At 37.3% G+C, this 15012-nt stretch overlaps 1 protein-coding gene across 1 annotated transcript in view; it reads left to right on the top strand.

Annotated features, from left to right (window-relative positions):
• Window positions 1-15012, top strand: part of AGL (amylo-alpha-1, 6-glucosidase, 4-alpha-glucanotransferase) — a 78477-nt gene that overhangs the window by 44398 nt on the left and 19067 nt on the right. The window contains 6 exon segments of the mRNA XM_047785215.1: window positions 519-655; window positions 917-1050; window positions 2537-2712; window positions 5826-5928; window positions 9421-9646; window positions 10823-10934. Of these exon segments, the coding sequence (XP_047641171.1) occupies window positions 519-655; window positions 917-1050; window positions 2537-2712; window positions 5826-5928; window positions 9421-9646; window positions 10823-10934 (888 nt within the window).

Here is a 15012-nt window from a genome sequence, read left to right as displayed (position 1 = left end):
CACTGGCCTGCACCATGGCCACAGCAATGCCAGATCGTTTAACCCACTGAGGGAGGCCACGAATCAAACCCGCGTCTTCATGGACACTAGTCAGATTTGTTACCACTGAGCCATGACAAGAACTCCCTGAATCCACCATTTTTCAACAATGAAAAGACACAGACATCATTTTTCTTTCGTTAGATGCCTTAGGGCAGGGGAGCTATGCCAGTTGCCCTTGAGTACTGTAATATTAAAATTCAGAAGAGCAAGACCAACAACCCCAGCAGACAGGGAATCTTGGAAAACCCAGCGTAGCACCTGTGACAGCAGTCCCCTTCAATGTGCCTGGTATCTTGGTTGCCAGGGTTGCCACAGCCACCTCCAGCCATGGGAAGTGCCACGGAGGACAGCACCACTCTCGTGCCTACCTCTGTGTGTTCACCCCAAATCACTGGAGACTAGCGACAGCCCAGGCTGTGGGCACAAATTCCCTCTGCCACTGATGCACGTGATATGATATTTCTCTAAATTTTCAGGATTAATGTCCGTGATGGCAGAAATAAGACCACGGAATGACTTGGGGCATCCCTTTTGTGATAATTTGCGATCTGGAGATTGGATGATTGACTATGTCAGCAATCGGCTTATTTCACGATCAGGAACTATTGCTGAAGTAAGTAAAGCTATATTCTACTCCAAAAAGGGGGGGGGGGAGACAATAAGAACTATATTAACATATCATATACAATATTTACATCGTTTTCTAACCTGAAACATTGTTTTCTAACCTGAAACATTTTTCTCCCTTTTCATCATCTTTCACTTCTAACAAATGAGAAGCTAGATAGTAGAGTTGCATGTTTGGATTTAGCTCTTAAAATGCACCCAGCCTGTAAGCACACCAAATTAACTTCCAAAATTATCTTTATAACAGGTTGGTAAATGGCTGCAGGCCATGTTCTTCTACCTGAAGCAGATCCCACGTTACCTCATCCCATGTTATTTTGATGCCATATTAATTGGTGCATACACCACTCTTCTGGATACAGCATGGAAACAGATGTCAAGGTACACCCAGCAAAGCTTGAGTGTTTGGGCATGTTTGTGTAGAAGCCATATACAGAGTCAGTTTATAAACCTTCTTAAAACACCAAGACATGAGGCATCGTCATACCCATATAGAGCTGAAAAAAACTGATAAGTGGATAGAAAATGTATTAGCATCCTTTAATCCAGAACATATAAAAACAAACCTAGATAGTAAAATCTGTTCTATAAAGCTGAAAAACATGCCAGTGAGGGAATTTGTTTTATATTATCTGTTTCTATTTATTCCTTGACTTGTTAAGTTAGTGGATACAATTTTTTTGAATCAACCCACACTGTTCTAATTTTTCATTAGTTAAGGGAAACTATATTCTGCTGTTATTATAAATGACATTTCCCTAATTCACCAATAAAACCACATGTCAGTATGTACCAGCAAAGACCTACCAAATCGATTTGGGCATAATTTCAGAAACAGCAAAATTTCACCCTTACCATTTGTTTTACAGCAGGCCTTTTTTTTTTAATTACTCAATGAATTTATTACTTTTGTAGTTGTACAATGATACAGCAGGCCTTTTAAAGCCAGCTAGAATACTGGGTAAAATGAAAGCAGTTCTAAAATCTTATCCAAATGGAAAATTTTTTTCAGCTGATAGTACCATTGTTATACATTTGTATAGAGAGATTTTTTTGAAGGGAAGAAACCAAGTAAAATAATACTGCTAAAATTTTTTTAATCAATGAATATAAAATTTCAGTTATGCCAGATGAATAGGTTTTGAGAGCTGCTGTACAACAGTGTGGCTGTAATAACAATATTGTATTGTACTCTTAAAAATCTGTTTTAAAAAATTTTTTTTAATTTTAAAAATCTGTTAAAGAAGGTAGATCTCATTAAGTGTTCTTACCACAGTAAAAATTTTAACTAAATAAATGAATAATGAAAGTATTGTATTTCTACACATAATTTTTTTAACTTCAAGAGCCTTTCATTTATTAAGTGGTGGAAGATTAATTTTAAATTGCAAAGTCAGTAATGAGAGTAGGTGGTTTTTTGCACAAATGAAACATCCTGATAAGATTAGGTTATTACAGTTTAATATAAACAGACACACACATTTGGCCGTTTGTTCTTTCCAGTCAGTAATGTGTCCTAGAGCTCCTTCTCTCTGAGTGCTGCATAGCATTGCTTAGTTTACCCAGGCTGCTTCTGTTGGGGACATTTACATGAACATTTTCAGTTATAATAGATTTTGCCAAGTTACCTTTCAACATCTCTGTACTGATATAATCTGCAAGGTGGGACAGAACTAGTTAATCCCTATAACCTTCTTCTTGATAGCTATATAGTATTCCATTATATGTATGTATCATAATTTATCTAAACATTCCTCCATCAATTTGTATCATTTCCAAGCCTTTTGCTATAATAAACCTGAGGCAGTGAACATCCACTTTGCTTCTATCTACACATAATATTTTGAATTCCATCACTTTATTGCAGCTTTGTTCAGAATGGTTCTACCTTTGTGAAACACCTTTCACTGGGTTCAGTCCAAATGTGTGGAGTAGGAAGATTCCCTTCTCTGCCACTTCTTTCCCCTTCACTTACGGATGTACCATACAGGCTGAATGAGATCACAAGAGAGAAGGAGCAATGTTGTGTGTCACTGGCTGCAGGTAAGAAATCATAGACAAGGTTAAAGGCATGAACCTATTATTCAAAGAAGAACATTATGAGGAAATGATTGCTTAAAAAGACTCATGTTATCCAAGATTTTATGGCATTGCTTAGTAAAATTTCATAGGTATCCGCTTGTAAAAATAATAGCTGCTCACTATCTCATTTTCACAGTACACATTTTTTTTTTTTTGTGGCCAGTTAATCCTTTTCTTCTGCATGTTTCTGTTTTTTCCAACTCTTGACATTTTGCATTTCTTAATCAAATTTGTTTTACCACCCTTTTCCCATTACATTACATTCTTTTTCCCAGTTTCAAAAATTAACCCAACTGAGTAATTACCAAGAGATCACATAAAGGTCCTCTACAAGTTACAAAACACGAAACAAATGTTAAATAATTTTCATGTGTCTAAATGCCACCAAATGCTTTCAGCCCAATCAGTATCTTTAACTACAAGCAGATTTAAAACCCAAATCAAGTAACAAATCTAAATACAAGCAAAATAAACTTTTGTTTTCTTTTTAATAAATCTCAAGCTATTTCTAGAAAGTGTTTAATATTTGAGGTCACTGAAGTTTAGAACTTTTCAAGCTAAACTGAAAAATACAGGATGAAAGTAATATGTTTGTTTCCCCTTAAATTTGCATCTGCTCAGATAAAGAGAAAAGATTTAGTGGGACTCAACAACTAAATGAATTTCTAAATCATTTAATTTAGAGGTTCATATAAACTGTCTGCATGTTTTAATTATATAATTGAGTTTTAGGTTTTAACTCCACCATTTGATCTTCTTTTGGTGTTTTCCCCTGTGAATCCAAGCAGATGGTCTTAAAACTGAACAGGGCCATTGTGAAAAAATTTGATAAACAGAATTTGATTTTAAAGCCTATTGTTTAGAAGCCAATTACATAAAATAGTGATCTCAACATTTTTGATTATTCACTGCTGTTGTTAAGCACTCTCAAGATAAATATGCTACCTGATATCATCAATAATATACTGATGTAAGTTACGATACTTGTTATGCTTACACATCAGGTGCAATATAAAACAAAAAATGGAAACTAAAAAGACAAGTTGATAAATATAAATACAAGTTTTGATGTTCTCTTCTAGCATCCTAAGGGAGAGTTTTGTATATTCCATACTAACAAAATCTGAAGACAGATTTTGGGGGGGTTCATTTTTAAATGAATACAAAGACCAAAAATACCTTCTTTTGGTGATAGTGGTACAAAAATACATATTAATTATAAGCTTTTCTAATAACTGAAAAGGTAGAGATCACTCAGAGGATGTCTGGTCTATAGGCCATGTACTCTTAGAGGTCAAAAAGTTAGTACAAACATTTCTGCATATCATTGCTAGAGATTTTATAGTTTGGACTTTTTAACTGCTTGTATTTTAGGGCATACCAACTCAAACGCACCCTTGACCCCTACATCTATGCTTATATCTTATGCAAGGTCTTAAATGCAGTACCAGGAAGTCTTTGCAGCACAGAGTGCTGTGTATGTATGTATTAGCCGCCGTCATCACCATCAGAATTCTCATCAACTATGTATAAGCTGTATTTGTCAGCAACATGTAAGCAGTACGCAAAGGGTTGAGGGAAATTTTGTACCATTATATGGGAGACAATGTAAAAAGAAATGTCTAATGTTTCCTTTAGTTCTGTTCTTTCCTAACTGAAGAACAGAATGTCTTTTTCCAAGGTGAAAACTCAGTAGGTAGACACTTAAATTGTGAAGTATTACCAAAAAAATTGTTTATCTTAGTCAAATTCTTTCACCTCTCAATTTACCTTTCATAATCAATCTTTTATTTCATTCATTCAATGAATTTTACCATGATATGTTATGTCCCAGTTATAGTTTTCAGTGACATGCTTTGGTAAAACAAGGCAGATGAGGTTCCTGTTATCATGGGTCTTATTTTCTCCTGGGGAAGACCTTCACTCAACAAACCAGGAAACAAGTAAGATAATGTCAAATACTGTTAAGTGCCTAGCAAATAGTTATGAATGAATGCTATGAACATTTTATTTATGTCCTCAGTTTTCTCTTCCTAAGTATTTGTTAAATACATTTATTCTTTAGCATAGTTGTTGAGTGAAATGCTAGTTTCCTTTTCTTTCCTACTGATTATTGTTTTTAGTGCAAATACAGATAACAGTTGAATTTCTTTTCATGTTTATAGGAAACCGAACTCAATCTAAAAATAAAATTTTAGATTTTACCCATCACTCTGTTTTATTTCATGCAAAGGCTCTAGTTATCTAGGATGTTCAAGTTATTAGGCATCTAAAAATCCTTGTTTTCATCTGTAAAAACTGTTTCTGGCTTACAAGCTGTATAGCACTTTTAAGTTGTTTTAAAGTAATGGGAAATTTGGTAATAAAGTAACTAGAGTGATAGATTAATAAACATTTAATTATGTAACATTAAGGTAATCATCTCATTTAGGTTAATCTGTTGCCTTCAAATTGCAGGTAGGACCTTTTAAAATTTATCATTATTTTAATAATCAGTTTTATATTAATTTTTCTTTATGTATTCAATATTTGACCTCTGATTTTAATCTATTTTATTTTATTTTATTGTCATTTTTGGCCACCCCACAGCTTATGGAGCTCCTGGGCCAGGGCTCAGATCCAAGCTGCCATTGTGACCCAAGTGGCAACGCCAAATCCCTAACCCACTGTGCCGGCCAAACATCAAACTCATGTCCTAGTGCTCCCAAGACACCAGCAATCCCACTGAGCCACAGTGGCAGCTCTGTAACTTTTAATTTATTAAAAGAAAGTTTGTCTGTGTTTAAAGACACACACATTTGAACCAATTCAGAGAAGCATCCTTCTCTAGCACTAGTTCTCCATCTCTTTCAGGTGATAGATTCCATTAAGAATCAGATATGACTGTGGAACTTCATCGCACAAATTTTGATTTAAGTATAGCCATACATTTTGCAGATAATTGAAGAGCCATTTGAAGGCGGTTTATAGCTCATCCTTGACCCCTGAGTTCTGAGCGACTCATCTATAGTAATAGAGCTCACAGGCTTGAGTATAGGAAGATTAATACATCACTGTGTTGTGCTTTCTGCTAGGTTTACCTCATTTTTCTTCTGGCATTTTCCGCTGCTGGGGAAGGGATACTTTTATTGCACTTAGAGGGCTACTGCTGATTACTGGACGCTATTTGGAAGCCAGGTAAGAGAAAGTCTAAGAAGTTGCAGTGCACAGTTATGTATGAATGTTTTTCACATGCTTTTCAAACTTTTCTCATACATCTTTACTCAACCTTTGGGTGGTATGTTTTCCTTAGGTGTGCTTTTTATTTTATTTTATGTTCATTTAATAGGATCATAGAATTTCAGAGTAAAAATCTTTGAAGTTACTAAATTCTAGTCCTTGATGTTACAGATCAGGTTATCTTCAGCATTTGCTACGTTATTTCAAGTAAAACTAAAAATGTATAACCATGTTTGTAATATCACTCAACAAAGAATAAAGTTTCTATGCCTGAATTAAGTATAAAAACTCAGAAAGTTTGCCATTTTTTTTTTTTTCGTCCTTCTATAATGAAGGCATTGCTGCCTCTGTGATGGAGTCCTTTAGAAAAAAATCACAATATCATGTTTTCTTCTTTTCGTTGTCAAATCTTATAACATCCAGTTTTGTGTTTTCTAGACTTAAAATAGTATTTTCTTATGTCACAATATTATGAATGAGTTTATCAGAAATAAAAGAAAGGCACTACAGCAATGCCCTACAGCGTTCCATGAATCAGCAGTGTTACCATCATTTGATAGCTTGTCAGAAATGCAAATTCTTGGTCCCTGTAAACCAAACTTGGGGTGGAAAGGGTGGATCTGGCAGGCAGAATCTGTGTTTTCACAGGGGCTCCAGGTGATTTTCAGTGGCTTAAGACTAAAGGTTGAAAGCACTGCTTTACTAGCTAAAACTTGTAGCAAATAAAGCATTTATATGATTCTGGCTTTTGAGGTCCTCAGAGAAATAACTGAAGGTTTGCCTTGTCAAATGACAAGAGTTTTGGTTTTGGTCCTTTATAAAATTGGAAATTTCTGAGTGAGCATCTGAAATGCATTATATTCTTCCCTACAAACCTAATATCATAAGACCTTCTCTTGATGACCTGAGATAGCACGATGGAGCTGTAGAAATTTGGGAGGCTGTGTTCTTCTTCCCTAAATGCCCCTAAGGGACTATGATTAAGAAGGAGGAAGTCAGAACATAGTATAGTGGTTAAGAACTTGGGTTTGGGCCAGACTGCCAGGTTCTGATCCTGCTTCTAATGCCCAGCTGACAGATTATTTATTCTCTGTGATCTGTAAAATGGGTATAGTACTTACTTTACAGGGGTTTAGTGAGGATTAAAAGTTAAAGTATCTAGAGCAATGTCTGCCACATGCTAAGCATTTCATAAGTGTTCATTTTTAAATAATTATTACTATTGTCACTGTTCGCTGTGCTCCCAATTTTCACTTTTATAAACTATCAAAAATTTCTGCTTCTTAGTTTTGCATGCAACTGTCTATATTAGGCATCAGCAGACTGGCCTGCTACCTGTTTTGTATGACTTAAGAGCTAAGAATGAATTTTAGCTTTTTACAAAATCATTTAAAAAAGAAGATGTGGCTGAGACCATATATGTCCAACAAAGCCTAAAATGTTTATCGTCTGGCCCTTTATGCAGAAAGCTTAACTATCCCTGATCTAGGTGGTTCCCAGAAGATGATGCATTTATTAGGGTACTGTGAGCTGCTGTGCATTATAAATGCTTACATGTCAGTGGCTTTTCACAAATGAAATTTATTTTCTTGCTTCTGGTCCTATATGGGTATTCAGGAGTCAGCTTTCTACAGAGTGGTTCATATCCATGGGCTCCTTTATCTTCAGGATGTGCCATCTTCCAGGGCCTCTGGGTTCTCCCCAGTCAGCTGGCAGAGGAGGGCATACAGTCTGGGGAAAACACACCTGTTCTATGCACCTAATACATCAGTTCCATTCACATTCTTTTGCTGTAGAATGTAGTCATCTGGCCACAGCCAAGTGTGAGGTAGGGTGGGAGAGCACGAAAGCCAGCTTAGTTGACACATGGCTGTCTCTGTCACAGATGAATCTGCTTCCTCCCTCTGTGGAGATATTCATGGACAGAGGACTCTTTATTCAACTTTGAAGTGTATGACATGTTCTAGACAGTTAAGATGGCTAGCACTCTGACCTTTTAATAATCAGAAGTGTCACTGCCCATACTAACACTTCTGTACTGCAGAAAATAAAAAAATTCTTTTTATATTGTTATTTGAGACAAAGACATTAAACTGATACATAGAATTAATTAAATTTCTAAATGGGTTTATCCAGGAAGCCTTAAGGCCTAGAGATTTTATTTCACTTTTTTATGGTCTTGACTGTGGCACATGGAGGTTGCCGGGCTAGGGTTCGAGTCGGAGCTGCGGCCTACACCACAGCCACAGCAACACCAGCTCTGAGTTGCACTTGTGACCTACACCACAGCTCACGGCAATGCCAGATCCTTAACCCACTGAACGAGGCCAGGGATTAAACCTGCATCCTCATGGCCACTAGTCAGATTCTTAACCCACTGAGCCACAATGGGAGCTCCAAGGCCTAGAGATATTAAATGACTTTCCAAGGTCATATAGGTGGTAACATTAGAATTTAAATCTCAGTCTTCATACACATACACACGCACATATTTGCTTTTTTTTATTAAAGTGTAGTTGATTCACAATGTTGTGCCAGTTTCTGCAGTGCAGCAAAGCGACCCAGTCAGACGTATATAGACACGCATAAACCTCGGTCTTCTTAGTCATCAGTTTCATGCTCTTCTTAGAAAGCTGTGCCTTCTTACGAAGTCGTCATTTGGTCTATGATGGTAGAATAACACTTTAAAAAATAAACTATTCTCTACTAATTTTTGAAAATCGGTTTTGTTTTTCAAGGTCAGTTTTTACCATTTATTTTCTTATACGTTTGTCTTATTCTTGGTATCTGCCATTTAAAGTAATAAAACTCATTTTCTGAGTTACTCATATTTTGAAATACCAAAGATTTAGAAAACTATCCCAGAGAAGTTAAGTCACACAGATTGAGAAAAAGACAGGGCTAGGATCAAAGCTTTTGACTTTTAAGTCGGTTAAACATCTGGCGTTGCTGCAGCTGTGGCATAGGTCACAGCTGCAGCTCAGGTTCAGTCCCTGGCCCGGGGTTTCCACATGCCATGAGTACAAGCAAAAAAAGTGCTTGTGCAATATTATGAACAGTTTTTACCTGAAAATCCAAAGAAATAAAGGCAAAAGAGAAAAATGCATCCAAAAAAATGGTTACCGGGAGTTCCCTTCGTGGCTCAGTGGTTAACAAACTTGACTAGGATCCATGAAGATGTGGGTTCAATACCTGGCCTCACTCAGTGGGTTAAGGATCCGATGCTGCCGTGAGCCGTGGTGTAGGTCGCACACAAGGCTCAGATCCCATGTGGCGGTGGCTGTGGCATAGGCCAGTGGCTATAGCTCCAGTTTGAGCCCTAGCCTGGGAACTTGCATATGCCACAGGCGCAGCCCTAAAAAGAAAAAATAATAATAGTAATGGTTACCACAAAGTGACTTTTAAGTAATTGTTTTTGTGTCAAATGACTCACTAATTCTGTTGTTTTAGGAATATTATTTTAGCATTTGCTGGTACCCTGAGACACGGTCTCATTCCTAATCTCCTGGGTGAAGGAACTCATGCCAGATATAATTGCCGGGATGCCGTGTGGTGGTGGCTGCAGTGCATTCAGGATTATTGTAAAATGGTTCCAAATGGTCTAGATATTCTCAAGTGCCCAGTTTCCAGAATGTATCCTACAGATGATTCTGTTCCTTTGTCTGCTGGCACACTGGTAAAGATCATTTCTTAAAATAATTTCCTGAAAAATGACATTTAGCTGCTAATATAAAAATGCATGTGGTTAAGAATCAGAATCTTAAGAATTTTGCAAATATTGATATTTATTCCACCCCTGCTGCTACTATGAGAAATAGTGAAGATTAGACTTGCTCTTTGCCTAAAGAGCTTGCAACACACATTGCCTCTTCTGTCTCGAGGTGATGTGTGGATAATACAGTCATTGCAAAAAAAGAGGTACATGGAAAGTGCTCTGTAGTTTCATAAAAAGGGGAGAGATGATTTAGTAGACCCATCTCAGGGAGGACTTCAGAAAGCAACGAAAATTTCACCTAAACTGAACCTTACAAGGTGAGTCGGATTTCAGCAGAGGTGAGGGGACACTGTAAGACACTGAGGATGAAAAGAATAATAAAACGCGGGTGGATTGAAGTCTCACTTGGCTTTTATGTAAGGCACCTAGAGGTAGTGAGGCATCGTGGAAAGGGTGAACCAGGTTGTGGAGAGACTTGGCTGCCAATCCAGGGAGATCAGAGTTGATCTTATGAGCAGCATAAACTGAGTAACATTTTGAGTGATCTTTTACCCCAGTCAAAAATGTGCAGAAACTGTACTTTCGCCACTACTGAGCTGTTATGCTTTGTTTAATATGACTTCGGGGGGGCTCCTGAGTTACCCCAAGGCCAGCGTAGATGTATGTCCCTGTGAAGCTTGTATCATGAGGTAATCAGAGAATATTTTCACCTGAAGCAAACTAACACTTTAATACATAATGGATCCCCATTGCTTTGTATGTAGATGAGCAATGTCAATTTAAAATTCAGATCTCTGTATAATAAGCTAGATTCATTTATTAGTTGAACGATTCACTCTAATACAAACCATACAAGCTCACGAGATTTGTTTTCATGTGTCAGCAAAATTACAAATTAGCTCACGTCACAGAAATGTGTGGTCAAAACTAGAATATGTTAAACATTTATATGCCAGAGGTCTCCCGTATTATGTGATGTGTAAGAGCTGCTCCTTTCCCCAGTTCCACCCCTTAGCCTCATTTTTCCTTTTAAGGGAAAAAAATATGTTTTCACAAAACTTCAATTGTGGGATTTAGGGGATGATTTAAAAAAATGTAATCTCTACCAGAGGTTAACATCCATTATGTCTCAAACAGGATCAACCATTGTTTGAAGTAATACAGGAAGCTATGCAAAGACACATGCAGGGGATACAGTTCCGCGAAAGGAACGCTGGCCCACAGATAGACCGGAACATGAAGGATGAAGGTACCCAACTTCAGGCGCATCGTAGAGATTTACTGATGAGATGAAATTAAACCTTGTAATTCTTCCTTTATTCAACAAAGAGTTTATTTGTGTGTAACTTCAGAATATAATAATGAAAAAGATGAACAGTTTCTGATCTCACCAGTTTAGTTTTAGTTTCTGGAGGAAAGGTAAAATGTTATATCTTTTGCCAGCCAACTTGAAAGTAATTGCAGTGGTTGCATTTATGATCATGGTAATAATTGAGTGCTTACCTTGTGCTAGGCACTGTGTTAACTGCTGTGTTGTTCCGGTGTAACAGGCCCAGGAACTTTGGGGATGTTGTTCCTATTTTTATTGATAAGATGACCAAAGCAGAGCAGATGGCCCAGAGTCACACGGCTACTAAGTGGAGAGGTTTTATCCAAAGTGTGTTTCCCTCTATAATCTAGGCTCTTATAAAATATTTTTTGTAAAGAGGTTTATTTGCATACAGAGTTAAAATAAGTATACTTTCTTTAACCTCTTTTAAGTTCATTGTATTCCTTTTTTTTTTTTTTTGTCTTTTTGCCTTTTCTAGGGCCGCTCCTGTGGCATACGGAGATTCTCAGGCTAGGGGTCTAAGCGGAGCTGTAGCCGCCGGCCTATGCCAGAGCCACAGCAACACGGGATCCAAGCCACGTCTGTAACCTACATCACAGCTCATGGCAATGCTGGATCCTTAACCCACTGAGCAAGGCCAGGGATCGAACCTGCAACCTCATGGTTCCTAGTCGGATTCGTTAACCACTGCGCCACGACGGGAACTCCTGTATTCCTATTTTTATGGCACACTGTCCTTAGCCAAAGCAAGGCTATTGATAATTTATTTCATTTTATTACCCACTCCCCTTAGAGACATTCCAGTGGGTTATTGTCTGTTCATTTATTGTCTTGTAAAGCATATATTGCTTTAAGTGCATGTAGGCTTTTTTTAGCTTTTTAATTTTGAAAGAATTGAGGACTGATAGAAAGTTACAAAAATGATACATGAGAGTACCCTGAACCCTTCATCCAGCTTCCCCCAAGGAGGACATTGTATGTAACTATAGTACAATATCAAGATCAGGAAATAGACATTAGTCTAACAGAGTTACCGAAGCTACCATCCGTATTCTGCTTTCACCAGTTTTATGTTAACCCGTGTGTGTGTGGGTATGATTCTGAGCAATTTTACCCATGTGTAGCTCCATGTAACCACTACCACAGTCAAGAAACAAAATCGTTCCATTATCACAAAGGTCTTCCTAGAGCTACCTCCTCATCGTCACGCCAACCACCCCTGGTCTCTGACAACTGCCCATCTCTTCTGCATCTCTATAGTGTTGTCATTTTGAGAATGTAGATCTATGGAATCATATAGTACATAACCTTTTGAGATTGGTTTTTTCACTAAACATAATTCCCTTTGAGATCCATCTAAGTTGCTGCATTTATCAATGGTTTATTCCTTTTTATTACAAAGTAGTATTCCCTTTCATGAGATTCATACTGTTCATCTCTTGAAGGACATTTAGGTTGTTTCCATTATTTGGCTAATACAAATAAAGCTGTGTGAACATTCATATACAGGTTTTTATATAGACATAAGTTTTCATTTCTCTGTGATAAATGGCCAATAATGTGATTGGGTCATATGGAGGGCACATGTTTTATTCTATAAAAAACTGCCAAACAATTTTCCAAAGCGATTGTACCATTTTACACTCCCATCACCAAACTGCACAGATCCAGTTTCTCCATGTCCTTGCCACAATTTGGTGTTATCACTTTTTTTCCTCAGCTCTTCTGATGGTTGGGTAGAACACTACATGTTGTGGCTTTGATTTTCATTTCCCTGTTTAGTTCAACATCTGTTCCTATGTTTATTTTCCATCTACATCCCCTTTCTAAAGAAATGTCCATTCATGTCTTTTATCCATTTATATTGCTGGGTTTTTTTATTATTGAGTGTATGTGTGGTAAAATACACATTTACCGTTTTATCATAAAATATATCCTTTCAGCCATTTTTCAGTATACAGTGCAGTGGCTTTACGTATATTCAAACTGTTGTTCACCCATCACTCTCCATCTCCACAACTCTTTCATCATCCCAAACTGAAACTCTACACCTAATAAATGATAATTCCTCATTCTCGACCCTACTAGTCCCTGGTAAACACTAATCTACTTTCTGCCCCTTTGAATTTGACTAGTCTGGGTGCCTCATATAAACAGAATTGCCCTTTTCACTTAACATTGATACATCAGAGCTAGAGGTACTATATCCTCATGCCCTTTGTTTCAACACTGCCAAATTCCTTTCCAGAGTTACTGTACCAGTCTCTATTCCTACTAACAATCAGAGTGACTTCTTATGTGCCCACCTGCCTACCAACATTTGACACTATCTTCTAGTGCCAAATATGGGATATAAGGTCATATGTCATTGTTTTTACTTGCAGTTCTCCTGTCACTGAATTTGAGTATTTGGTCACATATTTACTGTCCTTTTTGGAAATTTTCCTCGTCTGTAAATTACTGGTTCATGTTCTTTGCCTTTACTTATCTTTCTTTTTGGCATTCCTATATTTTTCGTGTTGATTTTTTTTCTTTTAGGGCTGCACCCATGGCACATAGAGGTTCCCAGGCTAGGGGTCAAATCGGAGCTGTAGTCTCTGGCCCACACCACAGCCACAGCAATGCCAGATCCGAGCCACATCTGCAACCCATATGACAGCTCATGGCCACGCTGGATCCTTAACCCACTGAGAGAGGCTAGGGATTGAACCTGCATCCTTGTGGGTGCTAGTCAGATTCGTTTCCACTGAGCCATGGTGGGAACTCCTTTCATGTTGATTTCTGAGAGTCTTTTGTTTATCCTAAATATTTGATCATTTTTTTATTCCATTAGTCTTACTAGCATCCTCCAAGATTTATTTCTTTCCTTATTTGAGTTAAATAAGCTAATCTAATGTATTTATGGTAATATATGAAAGCCTCTCAGAACAATGCCTACTACTGCAGTGCCTTTGCTGTGGTCATTTTTTATTGTTGCTATATGAGTACTATCTTCAAGAGTGTTTTTAGTCTTTTTTTTTTTTTTAGGACGACACCTGCAGCATATGGAAGTTCCCAGGCTTGGAGTCAAATCCAAGCCTACGCTGCCAGCCTACGCTGCAGCCACAGCAACACATGGGCCCTTTCAATCTGAGATCTTTGTTGATTATGGAATATTTATCATTTTGTTTCTTCAAATATTTTTTCTCCTCTTTCCACTTTCTCAGGATACTTTTGTCTGTATAGCCTCTTTTTTATTTTTATTCCCATAGCTTTTAGCTCTTCTATTTTCTCCCTTTAACCATTCTTGCTGTCTTTGGGTGATTTTCAGTCTTATATTTTAGCTCACTAATTCATCCTTAGCTCTCTCCATCTACTTTTTAGTCCTTTTGTTGTTTTCTTTATTTCAGCTATTAAAAAGTTCATACCTGGCATCTCACTTAGCCATTTTTAATTCTTTTGTTCCTGATTCATATTAATAATATCTTTGAAGATATTTATTTTGTTTATTGTATATTATCAGTCCATCTGTTCCAGTAATAATTCTGCTTCATGTGGAATATGTTGCTCAGCTTCTCTCTCTTAAATAGTTGAGTTAAGGATCCTTCGTTGCCATGAGTTGTGGTGTAGGTCGCAGACACGGCTCACATCCTGCATTGCTGTGGCTGTGGCATAGGCCAGTGGCTACAGCTCTAGTTGGACCCCTAGCCTGGGAACCTCCATATGCTCTGGGTGTGGCCCTAAAAAGACGACAACAACAACAAAAAAAGAAAATAATACTATTAGGTGAAAAGACTAGAAAGGATATATATAAATGTAATAGTTTTTTTAAGGTAATGGGATAATGGACTTTTTTTTCTTAGAAAGACTTTTTTTTCTTTTTTAAAAAGATTATCACTAAAAAGTGATCTATTCCAGATAGTTCAGATAACTCGCCAATTCACTGACAAATCTTGATGCAGACTCAAGAATCTAAATTCCTTCTTATAGGTTCTACCCTATACTTTAAATAGCAGTT

Source organism: Phacochoerus africanus, chromosome 6 (assembly GCF_016906955.1).
Source record: "Phacochoerus africanus isolate WHEZ1 chromosome 6, ROS_Pafr_v1, whole genome shotgun sequence".
NCBI lineage: Eukaryota > Metazoa > Chordata > Mammalia > Artiodactyla > Suidae > Phacochoerus > Phacochoerus africanus.
Note: the sequence above shows the minus strand (reverse complement) of the source record. Positions and strands in the feature narration are given on the sequence as shown.